This window comes from Myxocyprinus asiaticus, chromosome 48 (genome assembly GCF_019703515.2).
Source record: "Myxocyprinus asiaticus isolate MX2 ecotype Aquarium Trade chromosome 48, UBuf_Myxa_2, whole genome shotgun sequence".
Taxonomy (NCBI): domain Eukaryota; kingdom Metazoa; phylum Chordata; class Actinopteri; order Cypriniformes; family Catostomidae; genus Myxocyprinus; species Myxocyprinus asiaticus.
Window position 1 is genome coordinate 22362414 of NC_059391.1, and position 22273 is coordinate 22384686.

The 22273-nt window shown below is 36.8% G+C and overlaps 2 protein-coding genes across 5 annotated transcripts; both read right to left on the reverse strand.

Annotated features, from left to right (window-relative positions):
* Positions 1 to 2674: 2674 nt before the first annotated feature.
* LOC127437570 (26S proteasome non-ATPase regulatory subunit 13-like) lies at positions 2675 to 9421 on the reverse strand. The gene is made up of 13 exons (XM_051692575.1): positions 9255 to 9421; positions 7853 to 7931; positions 7722 to 7756; positions 5087 to 5142; positions 4887 to 4930; positions 4688 to 4774; positions 4342 to 4513; positions 4073 to 4152; positions 3803 to 3928; positions 3551 to 3613; positions 3301 to 3381; positions 3002 to 3118; positions 2675 to 2894 (listed from the first exon to the last, which is right to left on the reverse strand). The coding sequence occupies exons 1-13, from the start codon at positions 9353 to 9355 to the stop codon at positions 2799 to 2801; spliced, it is 1137 nt and encodes a 378-aa protein (XP_051548535.1). The 5' UTR covers positions 9356 to 9421; the 3' UTR covers positions 2675 to 2798.
* Positions 9422 to 9586: 165 nt separating this feature from the next.
* LOC127437569 (synembryn-A-like) lies at positions 9587 to 22022 on the reverse strand. Of its 4 annotated transcripts, none has more exons than XM_051692572.1 (11): positions 21825 to 22022; positions 19502 to 19549; positions 19194 to 19211; positions 15054 to 15680; positions 13621 to 13715; positions 13112 to 13262; positions 12107 to 12202; positions 11851 to 11995; positions 11516 to 11660; positions 10680 to 10799; positions 9587 to 10559 (listed from the first exon to the last, which is right to left on the reverse strand). In XM_051692572.1, the coding sequence occupies exons 1-11, from the start codon at positions 21912 to 21914 to the stop codon at positions 10424 to 10426; spliced, it is 1671 nt and encodes a 556-aa protein (XP_051548532.1). In that variant the 5' UTR covers positions 21915 to 22022; the 3' UTR covers positions 9587 to 10423. The 4 variants fall into 4 exon arrangements, with proteins under 4 accessions (XP_051548532.1, XP_051548531.1, XP_051548534.1 ...); XM_051692571.1 differs by having other exon boundaries at positions 21819 to 22022; XM_051692574.1 differs by lacking the exon at positions 19194 to 19211.
* Positions 22023 to 22273: the final 251 nt, after the last annotated feature.

The window sequence follows — 22273 nt, forward strand, 5'->3', positions numbered from 1 at the left end:
CATCATTTCCTCACCCTCATGCCATCTTAGATGTGTATTACTTTCTTTTATGTCATATTCATCAACACACAAAGATGTTTAAAAGAATATCTCAGCACTGTAGGTACAATGCAAATGAATGGTGGCAAGAACTTTGAAACTCCAAAAAGCAAATAAAAGCAGCATGAAAATAATACACACGACTCCAGTGGTTAAATCCATGTCTTCAGAAGTGATATGATAGGTGTAGTTTAGAAACAGTTCAATATTTAAGTTTTTTTTTTTTTTTTTTTTTTACAATTACTCTCCAACTTTGACCAGCCCAGACTAGTAGGTGGCGATATGTATGAAGAATGCAAATAGCCAAAAACAAAAGAAGAATGTGGAAGTGAAAGTGAAGATTTATAGTAAAAACATATAACCCACACTTTTCATATTACTTCTGAAGATATGGATTTAATCACCGGAGTCGTATAGATTACCATTATGTGCTTTTCGGAGCTGCAAAGTTCTGGTCACCATTCACTTGCATTGTATGGACCTACAGATTTGAGATATACTTCAAAAAATATTGGTTTGTGTTCTTCAGAAGAAAGAAAGTCATACACATCTGGGATGGCATGAGGATGAGTAAACGATGAGAGAATTTTCATTTTTGGGTGAGATATTCCTTTAAAGATTACTCAATTCATTTTGATGAAAATTTGTCATAAAATTGAAATGAGTACATTGTAAAAATAGACTGAAAAATGTATATCAGTATATGCTTAAATATGCAATCACGTGTTAATCTGATATATTTTAATTTTTCAATATTGATAAAGTCAGTGCCATCCTTGTTGCTAGTAAATTAAATCCCATTCTTGTTTACCTTTAGTTTTGTGCATTCGTATGCAACATTTAAAAGTACAATATTGACTACTGCAGTTCAACATCTCATTATTTGCATTGTGATCTTGATGCAGGAGCAAGTTATCGCAATGACGATCATGTTTGTGACCATCCTGGGGCCTTCCAGCTGGATCCTGGCACATTTGGAGGACTACAAGAAACGTCCTGGAGCTGGTGGAGAATAAATTGTCTGCCTCTGTGCATTCCTCCTTATGAAGCCTATTTAACCTTTGATAAATAAAATGAATGTACTCAACTGGTGGCACACTGGTCTGAATAAATAGAAATATTTAGCCTATCCTTTATTCTAAAAGTCATGGTCATTGTATGTTGTACAATTGCTGTTTAGAGGTCAGCAACCAACATAACTGAATGACTCTGTCATTTATTTGTATTTTTTTTTAAAGATTTAAAATAATTTAGATATAGGCAAAAAAAAAGGCTTCCAATAAAATGTACAACTATGTAGTAAGTCAGCTTCTCAAGGTGTCTTAATCTAAATTCTTTCAGTTGCTTTACTGTAGCCATGTTTCACCCAAATTATTTAAAAGAGGTCATTTATGTAATTCAGTTGAGTGATAGCGTCCGTTCCTAATTCCTCTGTGTTCATTTTCCTAAAACAATTGGCTGAGGATTGTTTTTGCAGCAGTGAGATTAAGCAGTTAAGCACTAAAGTCAGGGATGCTATTAATCTATTGATAGATGTGCTGGATGGGTAAAACATTTTAACATTTCAAGAATGAAAAAAAAAAAAAAACAACAAAAAAACAAACAAACTGCTGTGCAGCCACAATTTGGTCCCATAATACAAAGTCAGATGATCCTACAATGATTACAAAAAATGATCTCTTCTGAGACAATCGAAAGATGTTGCTTATATACAAAGGTGAATCAGATCTATCAAAGCTAACCACCAAAAATATCTGCAGAAAGCTTTGACCAAGGAAAACGTATTTGGTCTGTACAATAGTAGGCCTAAAAACATTGTTTCTTTTCAGTCTTAGCCCACTGTGATTTCATACTGCTTGTTTAAGTTGCATTGTTTCAGGACAGGATGTGGTCACTATAATTCCTGTGAGTGGGAGTAACAGCATTTCAATTCGATTTCGGAGTTTAGCAAGGTCACACATGAACCAGGGTCAGAAAATAATGGGGCCTTGGGGCAAAAATTCTACCAAAAGTGAAAAAAGCCCCCCAAATTCAAAATGTGGGGTCAAAAAGCCATCATAATGAGTTCTAACATCTGATATATTTCTTAACATTCTATTCTAGGCCTACATATTACAAATCATTGCATGACGCCTAAGAGATAAGTTATGTCAATAAATACATTAAATTGAAGAATATGACATTTTTAAAAATATGTTTAGAAAACATGTGCACTCATAAAGATAAAAAGTGCCCCAGAAAAAAATCCAGGGACAAATATTGCCCCTTAATGGGAATGTTCATCTCTAACATGGCTCTGAACCAAACTATATTCTTGCTTTTCTGTAATGCTGCTGAATTAAGCCACTAATACAGAAATGACATGTTCATTTATACGACAAATGTATTTATGCTCACGATTCTTTCATACATTTTGTTAAAGCTGAAGTGTGTAATTCCTGCCCCACCAAACCGAATAGCAAAAATAAATATGCTTTTGAATACACCCCCGCCTACCTTAGATCAAACAGATAGGTCCGCCCTCAACTCATGCCACTGTTTTGTCTAATGAGTCGGGTTCCTCAAAACAAAGAGGAATTTTCATAGTGCCACAGAGAATAAAAATAAAATAATAAAATCAAAAATAAAAGAGCAGTACTGAAAACAAGTTGCTTTAATGACATAATGAACATACTGACATATCACACAAAGAACTGGAGACTTAGGGAGAATGCAATTTAGGGGCAATTTGGATGGATCAGACAGTGTACAGGGCATTTCTATGTAAGGACATCCTGAGCTTGGTGTTCCACCAGCATGGCCATGTTCTTGACATCTCCACACCAAAGGTCCAGACGATCCTTCATGCCCTTAATCTGTGGAGATGGGAAAGAAAACTTGGTCAACACTAAATATTAAATTATTGAAAACCCAATAAGGCTAAAACAAAAACTGCTCGAGAAGTCCATTAAGGTGGACTTACCTGCTGCAAGTCCAGAACTCTGGGTTGAACCCAGGTCATGTGAACTTTCTGGTCCACCTCATCAATGCTTCCCTTGATCAGTCCGACGGACAGAGTCTTCATCACCAACAGCTCCACCTGAGGAAGAGGATAATCACTGGAATGTCTGGACAGATTTCCCAGACACAGATTAAGACTAGCCCAGGATTGAACTGCACTCTTAATGGTGACTGAAAATCCTCCATTAATAACAGGTGTAATCTGTCTGGAAAACTGTCATTTGTTTTATTGTGTGTTAAAAGAGAAAAAAACAAACAAACCTCATTCTCTTGGATTTTGGCACTCTGAGCGATTTCCTGAAAAGTCAGCTGCCTGTGATTGGCTGGCCTCGTGAAAGTCATCTATGCATAACAATCAATCATTAACAATTTTTAGTATAGTTGTTTACAGTAGTAGTAACTCCTTTTGTGCTTATTTTTATCATTTATAATTATGTACCAATTAACTTAATGGCAATGTTACCATTTAGAGCAAATTTCAAGTTTCCTTTGAGATAAATAACATTTATACCTCCATTACACAGAGTAACTGTATCTTCTGCATGAGTTTGTCCTCTTTAGCTGCAAGATCAGGCTTTGGAGAGAAACAAAATCCATTTGTAAATACAATATAAAAGTCATGCAGATTCACATTCATATTGGATTGGATTGTAACAATATAAATTAATTTGTACTTAAAATCTTCTTGGCTACATTTGTAATGAAATCGCTTTAATGTTGAGCTCAATTATGGCATTTCCAATATAATAACTTGTTTGCTCACCTGTTGGCCCCAGGCGGTCTTCAGGGCTTGAAATCGCTCCACATTGCCTGTGTTAAATGCGTAGAGCGTGTCTATCAGCCACTGTTTGTCTGTGTTCCTCAATGATTCCAGGATGGGGTGCATCAGCTTAAAGTATCAAATTCATGTTGTTACTGCAACCAAAATCATCTACTGTGCCAGACAGGCAGTTTGCTTCAGTCTAGGTAAAGTTGACTGTTTCAAACCTATGAAACAGGTATACAGTCCAAACAATGCATTGAAGAAACTTACCAATTCGCCAAAGTTGTACACACCCTCTCCGAGCAGGCCTGCCAGACCCAATGTGAAAGCTCTTTCTTGCTGCTCTGCCTCTGTTGTGATATAATCACAAAGTGATAGTGAATATTTAACCACAGTTCAAATTGTACCAGCATCTTTTCATATTTTCAACTGAAATGAAGCATATACTTCAAATTGATTTCTGTAAGAGGTTTGAGCTGCCACTAGAGGGCGATGTCAGTCATTAAATGTAAACATCAAAAAGAAGTCAGAAGGTTTACCTAACAAATCTTTTGCTTCCACGCAACCCAAGTACCGGAGGGCGTCCTTATAGTACAGGGCGTGGTTGCCGATGATGCGGTAATATTTGCTCGAAAGGTCGTAAAATCTCCCGTGCACCGATGTCACGCCTGGTAGATTGTTCAGCATCTCGTCCACTTCCTCGATTAATTTCTGCAAAATTTTAAAAACATATAAATAAGACAATTTGAACAACACAAGGTGTGTGGATAACTTTGACATTCCTAAGTGTCAAATACAAGTGGGGCTCTAGTAAGAGAAGAACTCCAGAGTGCTTCTTATTAAAACTAAGGAAGTAATTATAGATAAACATTTGCCAAAAAAGACCTTTGTCGCTGGGAGATCGTTGATGACAAGCTTGAGACTACCAATTGAGGTTTTGCAGAGGATGACGGCCTCTTCACTGGCCTTCACCTGATTGGGTAAATCAACAAACAATAGTTTTTAATACGGTGTGAATCTCGTCTTAAACTCTCCTCTAATAAGAGCTTGACAATAAATCTCAGAGAGTAAAACCACTTTCTACCTTCTCCTTTGTTTTCTCAAGAAAGCTGATGGCAGTATTTGGATCTGTTGATAAAACAAGGCAGATATTAATATTATTATATATATTTATTTACAAATGTACCATTTACTAATACATATATTTTAGTTTTTATGGGCTACGGAAAAGAACGAACTGACCCCAAATACAAAAATGAAGTTAGTTTCAAGAACAACTGTTACCTGGCATTTGTTTAACAACATGAAGGATGATTTCTACTAAGGACAGTGGGTTGATCCTGTCAAAACAAAGACATTTATTAATTGTAATACCATTCAACATATAATCTATACTGTATATTACATATTAGCTTTTCAAAAACATGAGACTATCACAATGAGCTTATGTTCTAAAGCAGGGGTCGGGAACCTTTTTTCACTAAGGAGCCAATTTTTTATTTTTGGTTGATGCATTTTTCTCGAAAGAGGCATAGCACAAAATAATACGTTTTTCAATAAAATAAATTTTTATTATGCCCATAAACAACTCAAAAACAAACAAATATGCAACAATTAATAGGTAACATGTTGCAATATTGTATTGAGTGCTCATGTTTGTGCGGGTCTCCATAAAATGAAAAAGTTAATTTCCCTTTTGGGCTGGGCGATATGTAAAAAATATTTTAACGATAATCTTCTTAAAAAATATCGCAATATCTGATTATATCATCAACCTCCCTGCCGAGGGTCAGTAAATATTTTTACTTTATTGATTTTGCTTTAAAAATTAAATTAATTTACTGAAACACCAAAAACTTAAATAAAAGACATTTCTAAATTCAAATTGCACTTTAAACGGAAAAAGCAATTAAAATAACGAAGATATCAAAAAAAAATTTATATAACCACCTCCCCAAATCCAAACATTTACCATCTCCAATGGCTCCATTTGCCATCACGCCAGCATCCGTCAACGACAACAGGTGAAAAATTACTAATAACCTACAGATTAAGAACTAAAGACAATTATAAATGTAAAGATAATACAAATAATAATCATAATAAATAAGCCTAATAAATTCCCATGTGTTCCCAAAAAAATGCTGCCAAATGTGTGTTATTATCGAATGTGTTTGTATTGCGCTTTGGTAATACAGTTTATGCTGCCTAAAGAAAATAAAACAGAACTAAATTTTAGGTTCAAGGTGTCTCATATTATTTCGTCTTTGTTTAATACAAATATATACAATACTGTGCAAAAGTTTTAGGCACTTGTGAAAAATGTTGCATAGTGAGGATGTCTTCAAAAATAATGACATAAATAGTTTTCATTTATCACTTAATGTCATACAAAGTCCAGTAAACATAAAAAAAGCTCAATCAATATTCAGTGACCACCTTTGCCTTTAAAATAGCACCAATTCTCCTAGGTACACCTGGACACAGTTTTTCTTAGTTGTTGGCAGATAGGATGTTCCAAGCTTCTTGGAGAATTCGCCACAGTTCTTCTATCTATTTAGGCTGTCTCAGTTGCTTCTGTCTATTTATGTAATCTCAGACTGACACGATGTTCAGTGGGGGGGCTCTGTGGGGACAATGCCATCTGCTGCAGGGCTCCCTGTTCTTCTATTCTAATCTTTTCTATTTGCAAAAGTAATGTTTGGGAGTCTAACATTTATATTTCCTATTGACAAAAATAACCATCTTAAGACAAATGCTTTTGTGAAACATCTTATGTGCCTAAGACTTCTGCACAGTACTGAATACTGTTATGTTACTAAACCTTCAGAGTTGCGCTCACATTGTGTAAGAGCAAACTGCTCCGTGGAAACAAAGTGAAACTCACAGCACCTCCTGAGATGATCGGAGATCATTTGCAGCATTCTCATAGACAACATTATTCTTGCAAATAGTGTTCAGACGAATGAAACAGTGAAAAAGGAGTGATAACTCTTTACATGCACGTGTTCCATGAGACAGGGTCCAGCTGCACGCCTCTGAACAAACAGTGAATCCGACACAAGCAATGACGGCTTTTCTTTTGTCTGTTCTTATATAATAAAGTTTCTTCAAGCACGTGTCTTTGTGACTAACAGCACTTCTTGTCATGCGTCACTCCGAGATGTCTTACAGGTCACCCGCCTGTTGTGGGTAGATGAGCAAAATTACTCACGCAAGAAATACCTGCATTTGGACGAGGAGCTTGCGAAATGGATTCAGCCTCATCGCATTTGGAGGGTGGCGGTTGCTATTTCACACCCTGGGCGCACATAAAAAATAACAAATGTTCATAAAATCACTCGTAGAAAATGCTCTTAACCGCTAAGATCAATAGTTATTGGGAAACGAGGCCCAGAACTCTATGCATGTGCGTGTCTTGGAGAAGCACTTTCATTGCACTCGTGAACAGCAGAGCTAACTGCACACACATATCAAATCAGATATGCATCTGTGGCTTTTCTTTCGTCTGTTCTTCAAAATATAATCACACGTTTAGTCAAACATGCGTCTTTTTGTCTAATTTCTTGTCATATACTGTATCACTCGGAGAAGTCTTACAGGTTGCCCCCCACAGTGGCTGGTACATCACCAAAATACTTTGCAATCGCACCCACACTTTCTGCAGGAAAATTATCTCTAGAAAAGTTTTAAACAATCATGTGTTGGTGAATGGTGAGACACCCGGTGAGCCACTTGATTTTTAACAAAGAGCCACTTGTGGCTTGCGAGCCATAGGTTCCTGACCCCTGTTTTAAAGTGACAAATTGCTTTATAGCTCCTGGAAAATAAATAAGGCCCATGTACATGATCACTTACGGAGTTGTTTCAAAGAGTCATAGTTACATCAGTAAGTCGCATCATCAGAAATGCTTCTCACCTGTGTTCAAAATCACTGAGGAAGTTTTCATAGAGCTGCGTAAAACAAATGAGAATATCAGGCGTTTAAAATGTTTCCGATAACATGTCTGAAGTGTATAGATCCAGCCAAATTCTTATCTGATATCATACCTGAATGAGACCGTCCCCTTTGGCAAAATATGTGTCCTGCACGAAGACACTCAACTTCAGAGTCAACTGATGCCACAATCTTTCAAAAGAGAGAGCAAACAAGTATGCATTAAAATCATATTCACATTAGCAAGACTAAAATGTGTCAGATACGGTCTCAAACTATTCTGCAATTGCCCTAATTGGTTTAAGAGTATCTATTCATCTATACTTTTAACCTCTTAATGGAATAGTTCACCCAAAGATGATAATTCTCTCATCATTTACTCACCCTTATGTTGTCTCAAACTCGTATGACTTTCTTTCCCCAAGGAACACAGATGAAGGTATTTTAATGGAGATTTGATGTCTGTATGCCACACAATGCAATTGAATAGTGACCAAATTTTCAAGCTCCAAAAATTAAAATTCTCTCATCATTTACTCATCATGCCATCCCAGATGTGTATGACTTTCTTTCTTCTGCAGAACACAAACGAAGATTTTTAGAAGAACATCAGCTCTGTAGGTCCATACAATGCAAGTGAATCGTGAACAAAACTGTGAAGCTCCAAAAAGGACATAAAGGCAGCATAAAAGTAATCCAAACAACTCCAGTGGTTTAATCCATGTCTTCTGAAGCAATCCAACTCGGTTTTAGAGTGAGAACAGACCAAGATGTAACTCCTTTTTCACTGTACATCTTGCCATTGCAAGATGCATCTCAAGCTCAATTACAGAAGTGCTTGACAAATGTGAAGAGCACTAGATGGCGCTATAGGAAGTGTAATCGAGCTTGCTCGCCAAAGAGACTGCTGATGTCAAGATTTATAGTGAAAATAGAGTTATATTTTGGTCTGTTCGCACCCAAAACTGATTGGATTGCTTCAGAAGACGTAGATTTAAGCACGAGTCGTATGGATTAATTTTATGCTGCTTTTATGTCCTGTTTTGGAGCTTGGAAATTTGGTCACCATTCACTTGCATTATATGAACAAACAGACATCAAATCTCTATGTTCGTTTGTATTCCACGGAAGAATGTCATACGAGATTGAGACGACATAAGGGGGGAGTAAATGATGAAAGAATTACTATTTTTGGGTGAACTACCCCTTTAAGAAGCTCAAGCAATTCAGTGATCTGATATATTTACACCCTTCCAAACAACACGTGATTTTAAAGCGTATACAACTTTTAAGCCTCTATCATTTTCAAAAACATATCTCAGATGCAACACATTAAATAACAGATCATGAAAAAGTGATTTCATGGTGCAGTAAAGGCTTACTACCTATTTAAAGTGCACAAAGCACATAATATTAATAAGTATATGAGAAATAAGTCTCCTTTAGCTAAGCATGCTAAATGACTCAGCTAGCCCACATTCACACACACTCTGAATAAACATGCATCTTCCACACTTTTTGTTGTACAAATTCTCCAGTGAGTGCCACTCCGATGCCATCTCAGGCGTTGGACTCTTGCTCTGCTGTTGTTTGAGGTATCCGATGACATCTTTCATCTTAAATGTAAATGTTTGAGTGTTTAAGAAGAATGAATCTCTCGCTGCTGTCACGACTTCTTCACCAATGAACTGAAGTAACGCAGAAGAGAACAGAGCGCTACCGCCACCTAGAGGAGCGGAGGAAATATCTATCTATCTGTCTATCTACAACAAAAGGGAAATATGGCCAGATAAAACATACATTTTTGTGAGTGTATCTGAGGCGGGAGACAATGACAAATTCATCTCTTTTATTACTGATATCACAATCAAGTTCTTTTAACACAACGTGATACAAATCATTTGAAATACAACATTCCTCTCAGTCGTTCATACATACTGTATTATATGAACATCTTTACCAATGGATCACTGTGGCTACCTACAACAACATACAGCAACTCGCCCCTTTTCCACACACATCACAATTCACTATTTGTGTTGAAGAGTTGATCCAATAATAATAACCATGCCAAAGAACAAAACTGAACACAGGAGGCTTTACATGCTGTAGTGCAAAACCGAAATGTTTTAAGCAAAAGGAAGAATGATTCTCTGAAAATATCACATATTCCATAAACTCTTTTTTAAAATCGTAACTTAAAATAATTCCCCTGCTCAGTTCAGTTCATCCTAAAACCAAATGAATAAATAGCAGTGCTCTCTCATTGTCATCATTCATACATACTTCTTAGGCCACAGTCTAAATGAAAAATTAATCTGTGCTCCCATGACATCATATAGTGTTATGAATACAGAAAGTTCCATTACTGTAAATGAATTCTGTTAAATTAATAAATACAAGCTCTGTGGAACTAAACCATGTTTTCACTGTCATTGTATAGAACATATTACAGGCCAACACAATAAACTTCAAATGAACTGAAAACAATATCACTAGGTGATATGAGTAAACAGCGGTTGTGTCGAAAGATTCGATTCTTTAATATGACTCACCAAGAGTTTTTATTTTTGATTAGGCCTATATTTAAATAAGCAATCCAATCTGTCCTGTTAAAGGACTCAAGTGCTTGCTTGCACTGCAACATTCCAAATATCCCATCAATGGAATTCGGGGATGCCCCATTAGTTTGTATCGCTGTCACTTTCAGAATTATTGGGTTCTCCAAACTGTTGATGGGCTAAAAATTGGAGTTCTTGTGGTTCCAATGAGGTCATTTTACCGTCAGCTCCAATTTTCATTGGCTGGATTACCTGCTGCCTAAAAAAAGAATATTTCCAATTACTTGTTTGGACAGTTGGCATCATACTATTTTTAAAAAATGTGCAAGAAATCCTGCTTGTTTTGTTTGGGTCTTCCAAAGCAGTAAAAGTTGATTACCTGGAGAGTTTGTCGAACATGTTGACTAGTTTCATGGCCTCATATTCTTTCTGTTCTTCAGTCATTCCCTCCATTGGGTTGGGCTGCTCTCCCTCCACACGTCCAGTTACAGGATTGATACTGTACAGCACAAAAAACAACCATCTCTTACACATCTGTTACATGTATTACACTTGCAGGTGGCCATTACAGCATCTTATAAGCACAAGCTGCTATCTAGTCATGTAAAAGACAGAGTTAATAATGTATATGTTTACGAGTATATAATAAAGTAAATACATATACAGTACATATATCTCAACATTGTATATCTCAACCAGTGCCAGAAATTAACTGGTTTTTAACAATATTAATTATAAATCTCCACATTTGACCAGCCCCGACCAGTAGTTGGCGATATGAACAAAGAATGTGAATCATAAAAAACAAAAGAAGAAGAATGTGAAAGTAGAGATTTAAATATTGATTTGTTTCTCACCCACACCTATCATATCACTTCGGAAGATATGGATGTAACCACTGCAGTCTTATTGATTAATTTTATGCTGCCTCTATGTGCTTTTTGGACCTTAAAAATTCTGTCCACCATTCACTTGCACTGTATGGACCTACAGAGCTGAGATAGTCTTCTAAAAATCTTTGTGTTCTGCAGAGGAAAGAAAGTCCTACACATCTGAGATGGCATGAGAGGGAGTAAATGATAAGAGAATTTTAATTTTTGGGTGAACTATCCCTTTAAGTTGCTCTCATTTGGTCTTGTTAAACTTGTAAGTTTTGTATATGCAAAATGCTTCAGGATACTGCTTTACACTTTCATCTTATTGGTTGTGACATACTGAGGCTTCGCCTCTCTGTACTCCTCAGTGTCGCTGTCCTCGTCCTCAGAATAGTGACCAGGATCTCGCCCCCCTCTCAACAGGCCCCGTGCCGCCAGCAAACCCGCCGCATTACCATAACCTGTGTACTTGATGAACCTGGAAACTGACACATGACAGAACGAAGAGCAATTATGCACCACCAACTTCTTTGTAAATTCAATATATGCAATGATATATGCTCTCACTCATTATTTTAATGAAAAAAATGGACTCGACACTTCACTTTTAAGATTAAGTTATCAATGACATGGACTGAATATTTGATTTAATTGTTGTTATATTGTTTAGCGTACCACTCTCTTTGCACAGCACAAACAGGAACTCAGCCGCACAGTGCTTCACGTCTGTGTCTATGTGGGTCATTAGACGCACCAACTTATTTCGCAGGGCGTTACCAACCTCGGGTCGGTTTTTGACATCTCGTAATGGGGGAAGCACCTGATCAGACACACACGGACAAGGGCACACAAACATATTTTATCAGAACAAATAAAACCGATGACAATCTCTTTTAATGAAGTCCAAATACAAGTCTTCAGCCAATCTCACTTTCATTCGTAAGAATTTTCTCGTCTCTCTGTGAATGCGGGCACTCTCCGTCAGTAGATTTAATGAAGGCAGCAGGGTTTCCTTTAGCTTGTTTCCCTAGAAATATAATGTGGAGAGTGAGGAATCAAATTGTTTCATATCTGAGTGCCAGCTGTGTCCCGGCATAAAACCCCCCTAAGGTACTGTACTCTCTCTCCCATTGCGGCCAGCAAAAAAACAATAACAAATGAATTAGTACACTGATAAAAACAGGTGTAGCCCTGCTGAAAAGACCAGCATTGCTGGTCACCAGCTTATGTTGTGTTTTGTGTGCTGTTACCCCAGCATGGGATGCTGTGATGCTGGTGTCCCACCAGGCTTCTTAACTAGCTTAACCAGCTTCACCAGCTAGGTTTTACTGATGAAAAGCATGGCTATGCTGGTCCACCATCTAGACCAGCACCAAACCAGCACTAACCAACATTAACCAACTTAGACCAGAATGGAAATTGCAAACTAGTTAAGCTGACCTATTTAGCAGGGAGAGCAGCTCCCAGAACAGAAATAAAAAATTAACTTTATCACAGGTGTTACCGTACACTTTGTTCTAGCTGGGCGTGAAGCATAACATTTGTCAGGTAATTTGTCTGTCCTCACTGAAAGCTAAATTCTGCACAAAGTGACAAAATCACAGCCAATCAGAACAAATTTGATCTTAAAAATTTCAACCAATGAGATATCACTGTGGGTGGAGCTACCCAGCCTGAGACGACAAAAGAAGAAACCAAATTATCAACAAAATGTCTTGTTGTGTGATGCTGTTGACAGTCGGAGCTGGTTTGGACAAATTATCATATTATCTTGAAGGGATGTGATTTAGACACTCAATTTCTGCCTGATTAAGACATGTTGTTAAAGTTTTCTCAATAACATCTTGCAAAATGTGCTATTAAATCTTTATAAATGTCTATCGAGTAGTTATGCTGTATTAAAAATCATTCTTTTGTACATTTTAACAGTGCTCACCCTGTCGAGTCTTTTCTCCATAAACTCCAGCAACACTTTGACAGCATCCATGTTGACACCCATGTATTCAATAGACCCCTGCTGGACTTTAGGCATCAGCAAGACATCAAGACATGGAAGAGGCAGGTTCCCCAGCAGGTTCACTGTGTGGCTATAGAAAAAAAATTCACACTTAATTTTAACCCAACAATACGGACAAGAATCATGGGATAATCATGTGGCACAAAAATTCAGTCTTGAAGCTTGCCATTTCTCTCTATAAAACGACTAATTAGCTAGCAACAAGCTCCCAGTGGATCTGCTCTAATTAGAATTGTTACAAATCAGAGCAAGGCACACAGTCAGACTGAACAGAATCTATGCCAGTGTGTCACGCTGTCAAGTTCAAACTTCACATAATTCAGTTTTGCATATTTGGATGAATTGCTAAATTACTGTGGCTTTATAATCCATCAATCCTTCCTGGATCTGTTTTGAGTCCATATTTTCAGATGTGTGTATGCACGCACCTGTGCATCTCCTCTGTGCGTTCCTCCCCCTCTGAGGTGCTCATAATACAATGTCTCAATATGGCACCCAGGTGTCTGTAAGTGGCTGCTTCCTCCTGCGCCAAGCAGAATGTAAGTCCCATGAAACAACATTAGATCTGCTTCACTTATTAAACACTTATTCATTTACACTGAGAGAACAGTCGAATTGGTACGGATATGAAATGTTTTGACTTAGTCTTTATGAGATTATCAAACCAAACATATTGTTGAACTCAAGCAATGTAAAAAGACAGGCAATAATAAAAAAATAATAATAACTTGTTTATTTTGAAGCTAAATCAGGCAAGGCAATTAGATTTAGAAAATCATACTTGCATTTCCTGATGAAAATACCAGTGCTTGCAAGGCAGCAAAATAACTGAAGTGTTAACAGTTCTACGAAAATTTATGTTTTTACTGAAATCACATTTCAATTAAATCTCCACTTTCACTTTCACTTTTACATCTGACAGTCACATGTGGTGCCTGTTTAGTTTCACTTTCACATCTGAAAGTGAAAGTTAAGGTGGAGATTTAGAGTAAAAAAGGACTTAAATATTGTTCGGTTTCTCACCTACACCTATTATTTCACTTCTGAAGATATGGATTTAATCACTGGAGTCATATGGTTAACTTCTCTGTTTCCTTTATGTGATTTTTGGTGCTACAAAGGTCTGATCACCATTCACTTGCATTGTATGGACCTACAGAGCTGAAATATTCTTCCAAAAATCTTTGTTTTTGTTCTACTGAAGAAAGAAAGTCATACATATCTGGGATGGCATGAGGGTGAGTAAATGATAGAGAATTTTCATTTTTGGGTGAACTATCCCTTTAACAGTGGAATTTTTGGTGAATGACCACATCACCCATGATCCTGCTTAGAAAGATCCACCAATCAGAAAATTGCAGCAAAGCACACCAAAAGAGCTCTGCAGCGACCACCCACTTACATGACGCATCGAGTCAGTCTCCCCACACTCTCAAACTACTGATACGTATATTTGTATATATCTAAATATTTTGCAATTAACTTAATATACATTGTTTCTATACTTACAATCAACAAATTGAAAATTACTATTATTTTTTTCATAATTTTTAATTAGATTACATCTTTCTTGGGATTGCAGTTCCTTCCCCCTTGAAAGACGTTAAGTACACAGTCTTGTATCTTTGTCTTTTCGTCTGCTTTTCAAATTCTTTTTTGCTTCAAATCTAAGTTTGTAATGTTGTGATTCACCAAGGTGCTTGTTGGTTAGGTTCATGGCTTAGAACTCTTCTATGAAGACTTTTATGAAAACCCTATGGAAATAATGAGTGGGAAAATTACTTCCGGAATCAAGACTGTTGAAAAAGAGTGCATGTACTGTTGAACTCAATGGTTGTGGATGCAAACACATCAGTCTCACCTCGTCCACCTTACGGCGGTTGGAATCGAAGGTGACATTGAAAAGAATCTTTAAGATCTCCATGGCTCGCTCCGTCTCCTGCCTCCCCAACTCGGGTAGCTCTGAGCACCCGTCCACGCCCGCACGGGCCACCTCATACGTGTCAGGCCAACAGAGGCAGAGTGTGGCATCCAGTACCTCTGAGAGCAGACTAACACCCCGCAGTTCGCGTGCAAGCTGGGTTCTCACATCCACCCGGAGGGCGGTAATCAAAAACGTGAGCCGCAGGTCGAAGAATCGAACATCGTGATTCCATTGTGGCTCACGGCACTGTTTCATCCTCTCTGCCAATCCCACGATCATTTGAAGCTCCGTGCCCACCTCCTGAGCTGCTTCACTGTTGAAGATGATGTTGCATAAGCACTTCAGGGCTTCCACGATTACTTCCAGGTCTGGGATCTCAGGCGTGACACCTTCGCCCTGATCCAAGCCGGCATGTCGGATCAGTATCTGCATGGCGTGGCGGGTGGCGAATGGAGCCAGGCACTTCTTATCACGCGAGAGGATGCGAATGCTTTCCAGACAGGCCAGCTGACATGAAGGCTGCAGGTCTCGCTCCAGGAAGCCGAGCACTAGCTCGCCCAGCCGCTGAGAAGAGTGAGAGATACAGTAACAGCAGTCATTGATCACCTTATAGGCCAGTGGTTCTCAACTGGCTTTGCTTCAGGACCCAGATTTTATGTTGGACATCAAGTGGTGACACAAAAACTGTCCACTTTATGCTTACTAAAGTGTTTGTCTACTAAAAAAAAAAAAAAAAAAACATTTAAATGTATTAGAATTACAATGAACTGCATAGGCCCAACAATAGGCTTTTCCAAATCATTAAAGATCCCATGAAATCAAAATGGGAGTTTTGTGGCTTTTAGTCCATGTCTGTTAGCTTTGAGGTCATCTACATGTTAGTGTACTACTAAAACTTGACAAAAATAACTTTTATCACATTTACGATTTCTCTTCCAGGAAAACGGACCAAAAAAAACAAAACAACTGATGACTCATCTAGCACTCACCCGTTTTGTCCAATTAAATTCTCTTAAGAATGAAAACGTCTGGGGCCTGGGTAGCTCAGCGAGTATTGATGCTAACTACCACCCCTGGAGTCACGAGTTCGAATCTAGGGTGTGCTGAGTGACTCCAGCCAAGTCTCCTAAGCAACCAAATTGGCCCAGTTGCTAGGGAGGGTAGAGTCACATGGGGTAACCTCCTCGTGGTCGCAATTAGTGGTTCTCGCTCTCAATGCGGCACGTGGTAAGTTGTGCGTGGTTCGCGGAGAGTAGCATGCTGGGAGTTCCTGCGGTGTCATGCACAATGAGCCACATGATAAGATGCAAGGATTGACTGTCTCAGAAGCGGAGGCAACTGAGACTTGTCCTCCGCCACCCGGATTGAGGTGAGTAACCGCACCACCACGAGGACTTACTAAGTAGTGGGAATTGGGCATTCCAAATTGGGGAGAAAAGGGGATAAAAATGTTTTATTCAATAAAATAAAAAAGAATGAAAATGTCCCTCCCCCTAATATTACCTACTTCTAACTTGCAAAAGGAAGTAGCAAATCATGTTCATGGCTGTGACACAAAGTAAAGGCTACTGGCTATTTAAAAAAAGGTGAAAGCTCTTTGACCCAACTTCCTGTTTCAATATAAAATATATCAACGAAGGAAAGAAAACTGTGCAGTCATTTGACTTTCTAACACAACATTGGGTGAATAGGACAAGAGACCATTTTGTAAGTGCTTAAACAACATCAGAAGTGCGATTTAACAGCCTAACTTTAAGTACAAAAACTGGGAAAATATTGTTTTAGTATCATTGTATTACGATACACCAAGTGACTGTTGAGTTTAACTGGATACATGGCCTTTGACATCAACAACAAAATATATGGAAAGCTTTTCTCTTCCTTTGACAATGTGAGTTTATTTGCTTAGCTGCATTTTGTTATTTGATTTACACTCCAAAAAGAATGTTTTGCCTATTTTTAAGATTAAACATTTAAATGTCATTAAAATATTCCATCAAATGTATTCGCATAATCTTTAATAGAATTAAATTAATAAAACTTAAGATATTTTTTCATTTAATTTGATTAAAGATTATGCAATTCATTTTGATGTAATTTTATTATGAAACTGAAATGGGCAAATCTTAAATATATTTTTTTGAGTATAGAATGTTTTTTCCCTGATGTCCGTGACCCTATCGAAACAGAGCTGCAACCCATTTTTTGGTTGTGACCCAACAGTTGAGAACCACTGTCATCGTAAGATGGGTGTGATTTTCATTGCAAGATCTTGTTTATTGCAAGATAGGAGCCCTGTTTTCGCTGGAGAAGTTGCTTAATCCAAATCAAAACTGAAAGACAAAATTATTTTAAACAAATCTGTATACCTCCCTTCCCTTGGTAATTTAATGAATTCAGATTGGTATCCTGTTGTTGTTATAGTAAACAGCTCAGTATATGTGAATGACAGATAATCCCTTACATTTTTCCTGATTGTGCTACATTGCTGAGGCTTCCGACGTCTACCCTGCAGACCTCCATAACTACAGTTATCAAATAAGACTCCAACTGTGACATGTCCTTACATAACTCAATCAAGCAACAATCAAAACGATTTCTGTTCATCTATTTGAAGCCCGCCTGTGATGCAACATATGTCACTTTCAAGAACCACACCACATCACACAGAGATAAATATTAGAGTTATAATCTTTATATTCTAATGATAATTTAATTGTGATGTTTGCAAACTGTTGGTTAGCTGTGGAAGGGGCTGTTCAATTCAGTATGTCAGTTCAGATTAGACATGACAGAAAAAATTTGGTCAGCAAAAATGCTGTCTTGGGACAGGATGACTCCTGAAACCAGAGGGATTACATAACTAAACAGTAACAATGGTCACAACTGTGTTTCCTGAATGTCATTTTAGTCTTTTAAAAACATCTTAGGGCTGGAAATATGGGCCTTTTACTATTAAAATTTTGGATCTGTGACAAAAATGAATCTTATGTAGCCTATCCAACAGATTAATAATGGTAACACTGTAATTGGAATAAATCATTAGGCCTATTGTTCTACCTTTAATTTACCATATTGCTGCTACATTCAATGTACTGCTGTATATATATATAAGTATATAAGTATATACTGTATCATTATATACAGTAGATATTTAAATACATATTGCAATACTATATACACTTTATGTTTATTATTGCATTCTACTTTATTTTGTACATTTATGTAAGTGTGTTGTCTGTATGTCAATATTGCACATTGCCTGTTGTGTTAGTTCTGTGAGAAGTTTGAAAAAAATTTTTTTTAACTAATCTGAGATTATCGATGGACTAGCTTGCCCAATTAACAAAAAAGCTAACACTTTACCATAAGGTTCTATTTGTTAACATTAGTAAATGCATTAGATATCATGAATTTACGATTAAGTTTTTTTTACAACAATAGTTATTAATCTTGGAATATACAATTGTTCGTTGTTGCTTATGTTTAGATCATAATGCATTGACATATGTTTACATATACAACTTTTAAAAATTGACTTACATTAGTATATGCTGAACATTAACCAAGACTAATAAGTGCTGTAAAGATATTGTTTATTCTCATGTTAACATATGCAGCTAATAATGCACCTCCCAGTACACTTTAGGTATTTGTATCGACTTTGACCATTAAAAGTACATATTGGTGGACCTACAGTATAATCCTAACATCACCAACGATGTGCTGAAATGGGAAAATATTTCTGGTGTAAACACTGCGAACAAAATGGGAAAGATAGATAGACAGTATAGCGATATGATGATTTCATTTTTTGGCTTGTCTGAACCACATTGATTCTGGTGAAATATGTTCCACAAACATCTCAAAACAGCGTCATATTACAAAATCCCAGCACTTCTTGATATTTTTATGAGTTCCCTTGTGATACTATAAAAACCTTCTTTGTTTCATAGCAAAGTCAAACCACCAAATTAATCTAGTCTGTACTGTGTTAGCCAATCAGGAATGAGAAATAGGCTTTGGGGTTCTACACTAAAGCTACACTACGTCTATAACATTGATATATCCATATACCTCTGGCAAATGTCCATTCTACCTCGAAAGGCAAACACACACACACACACAAATAAAAAATTAAGTGCACATTTAAAAATTAAACAAGAACATATCACACAAAGGTGCAATTAAAATATCAGTCATTATCTGAGATAGAGCACACAGGCTTCTTATGTTTATTGTAAATCAATTGTGAAGACACAAGAGCAGTTCAATATTAATGCAACATTAGTGCAATGTCTGAAATGGCTAGAGATAGCAATAAAAGCTTGTTCTGCAGGAATGAATTGCTGACTGCTTGCATTATGATGTCAGGTAAGGCCTACCTCTCTGTCTTCCTCCTCCCCTGGGGTAAACGAAAAACATTGTGACTTCTAGAAAGTAAAAAGCATATAATAAATTATCATATTAATATAACCATGAAATACATACATATTTGAAAACATACAGTAAATGGAACTTTATGCATTGTAATAATACAAATAAAACAAGATCTCAGCTGTAAAGTTCAACTAGATATAACTGCAACAATTACATGCGTAAAATGTCTTATTCCTAGGCAGTAAACTAAATGGTAATATTAATTTATAACATCTTACTCTGCTTATATTACTAACCAAGGACTAAAAACTCAATTATTTTCATTTCGGTTCGTTCTGAGCAAAAACGCTAATTTTTCATTTCGGTTCAGAAGTTCCGCAGGCTCCTCGCCAAATGATAACCGTTAGGACGAAATAAAAGAATGGTTAATAACATTCTTTATAATATGACAGTACTCTGCGCTACGGGGTGGGTGAAATACCAGTTGCAGTGTTGCATATGTCACACATATTTTGCCTCACCGAAAAGAAAGAGAAAATTTGCAATTAATTTTTTTCCCTGTGTGGCAGATTTATCGACATAGAAATCATAACAAGCATACAGTTAATTAACAGTTAAGTATAATTTTAATTACAGATCTGCTTCTCAGTCAAAACTCAGCAGCATCAAATCTGTATTAATGCATCATATCTAACAATAATTCAGTGAAGACTTGGAAACAACTAAGAAATGTACTTTTTACCTCTAATAATGTTTTCCTTGTATCTGGATTAGCTGTGCATGTATATGTAGTAATGATACATAGTTGTTAAAAAGGTCTTCATTCAGGGAATGCGACATCCACAATGGGCAATTAGGCAAAGAAATGTGTGATGCAACAGTTTCCTTCAGGATAAAAGGACATGTTTCATTTTTTCAGGCAACATGAAGTGGTGTAGTTCCAAAAATGTACTGTGATAAACCCTTTAGCGTTTAGTTCATAAAAAAATGATCAGAACGAAATTAACTGGTTATAACCGGTTATCAGCATTTAAAAATAATGTTTTCACTCCAGAACAATTGAAAATCACTTTGTTCTGGTTTTCGGTTACTTTCTGCTAAAAAATTTGTTCATTTTCAGTTTTCGTTCCTTGAACCGTTTTTAGTCCCTGTCACTAACAGCATTATCAATTATGTCCTAAAGTAAGATTAAAGCGCTTAACTGCTAAAGTCTCTGTGATACCAGCTCATGCAGCATCAGGATCAGCCTAAGAAATCTATTTGTGTTGCTTGAGTCCTAATCCTACCTGCGTCAAGCAAAGTTCTTCAACCCACATGACTTTTTAGTTAAGTCTGTTCCTTGCCAGATTCATGACACATGAACCTATTTCCTATTTGGATAATTCTGTAAAAATTCAAAGGCCTCCTCTAAGCCTTTTCATGTGCTTTAAAATATATAAAAAAAGATAAAATGTAACCAACGTCGTTGGTTCAAATGAACTTCAATATGATTCAAAAGAAGTAATCACAGATTACTTATAATAATGAAAATATACTGTTAGTAAGTGATGCTTTTAAGAATCAAAGATGTGGACTAAAGGTCTTCAGTACATTTCTGCCTGACTAATGTCTTAAAAACTGGATGATCTGAATCAAAATCACAGCACAAGAGCCATCAGCTTTATTTATCAAGCTTATTACTGTTAATATTCTAAAGAATTATGTAATTGATTTTTGAATACCTGTCAGGAAAACATGATGGTACATTATTCTATTCTATTCTATTCTATTCTATTCTATTCTATTCTTTTCTTTTCTTTTCTATTCATTCTGTCAAGAAAACATGATGGTGCATTATTGTATTTCATTCTATTCTATTTTATTGATTCTGATCTGTTTTACATATTTTACTCTGCTACACACACACACACACACACACACACACACACACACACACTATGGCATCCACATCTATAAAGGCTAAGGACATCACACAATATATTTAATATACAATTTTATATTTAATAAAATCAATTTTATTTTGAATTTGCATTAACGATAAACCTACAAAAATGTAGCATTTTGATTATAAAAGGTCCGCATCGATAATGTTTTTCATGCTATGTTTACAAAACATACGATTTACTGTATCAGCCTAATATCACAGAGCAGTAAACTTAAACACATGCAATATTTACAAAAACGGATGATCTATTGGTTAAAAAAAATCAAAAAAAAAAAAAAAAAAAAAAAAAAAAAAAACAATTAATCAGACACCTCCCATACCACACACATGCATCGCATTCAGAGTCACAGATTTACATCATTCTATAATGCACTTACATTTACCTCTTTATTATAGGTCTGTAAAGCTGTCAGCGCGGCGTCTTGATCGCCCGTTTCCATTTTCTCTATGATGGCATTTAAGTCCATTTGCATCGCTGTTCCGCCCTTCTGCTTTTAGGAACAGCCAAAAATCATGTAAACACAATCAGCTTCTATCCTCCAGCTTTATCCGAAGAATTCAGAAGCCCCAGGATGATGCGATTAAAGGGGATTGCGAAAATCACAATAAACAGTTATGGGATATGTAGTCCCGAAAGACAGCAGCCAGGTCCCGCCTTTTGCCTGCTCGCTGCTTGTTGTGGTTAGTGCGTCGGCGTGAACGACTTTTCAAATGACCAATCACAGACTGACATTAGGAGCGCTAGCCAATCAGACAGTAGAAGGCCGGACTTGTCAGAATACCAGCTGCAGAGGGTAGGAAATGTAGTCCAAACGTGTAGAGTTGCCACTGT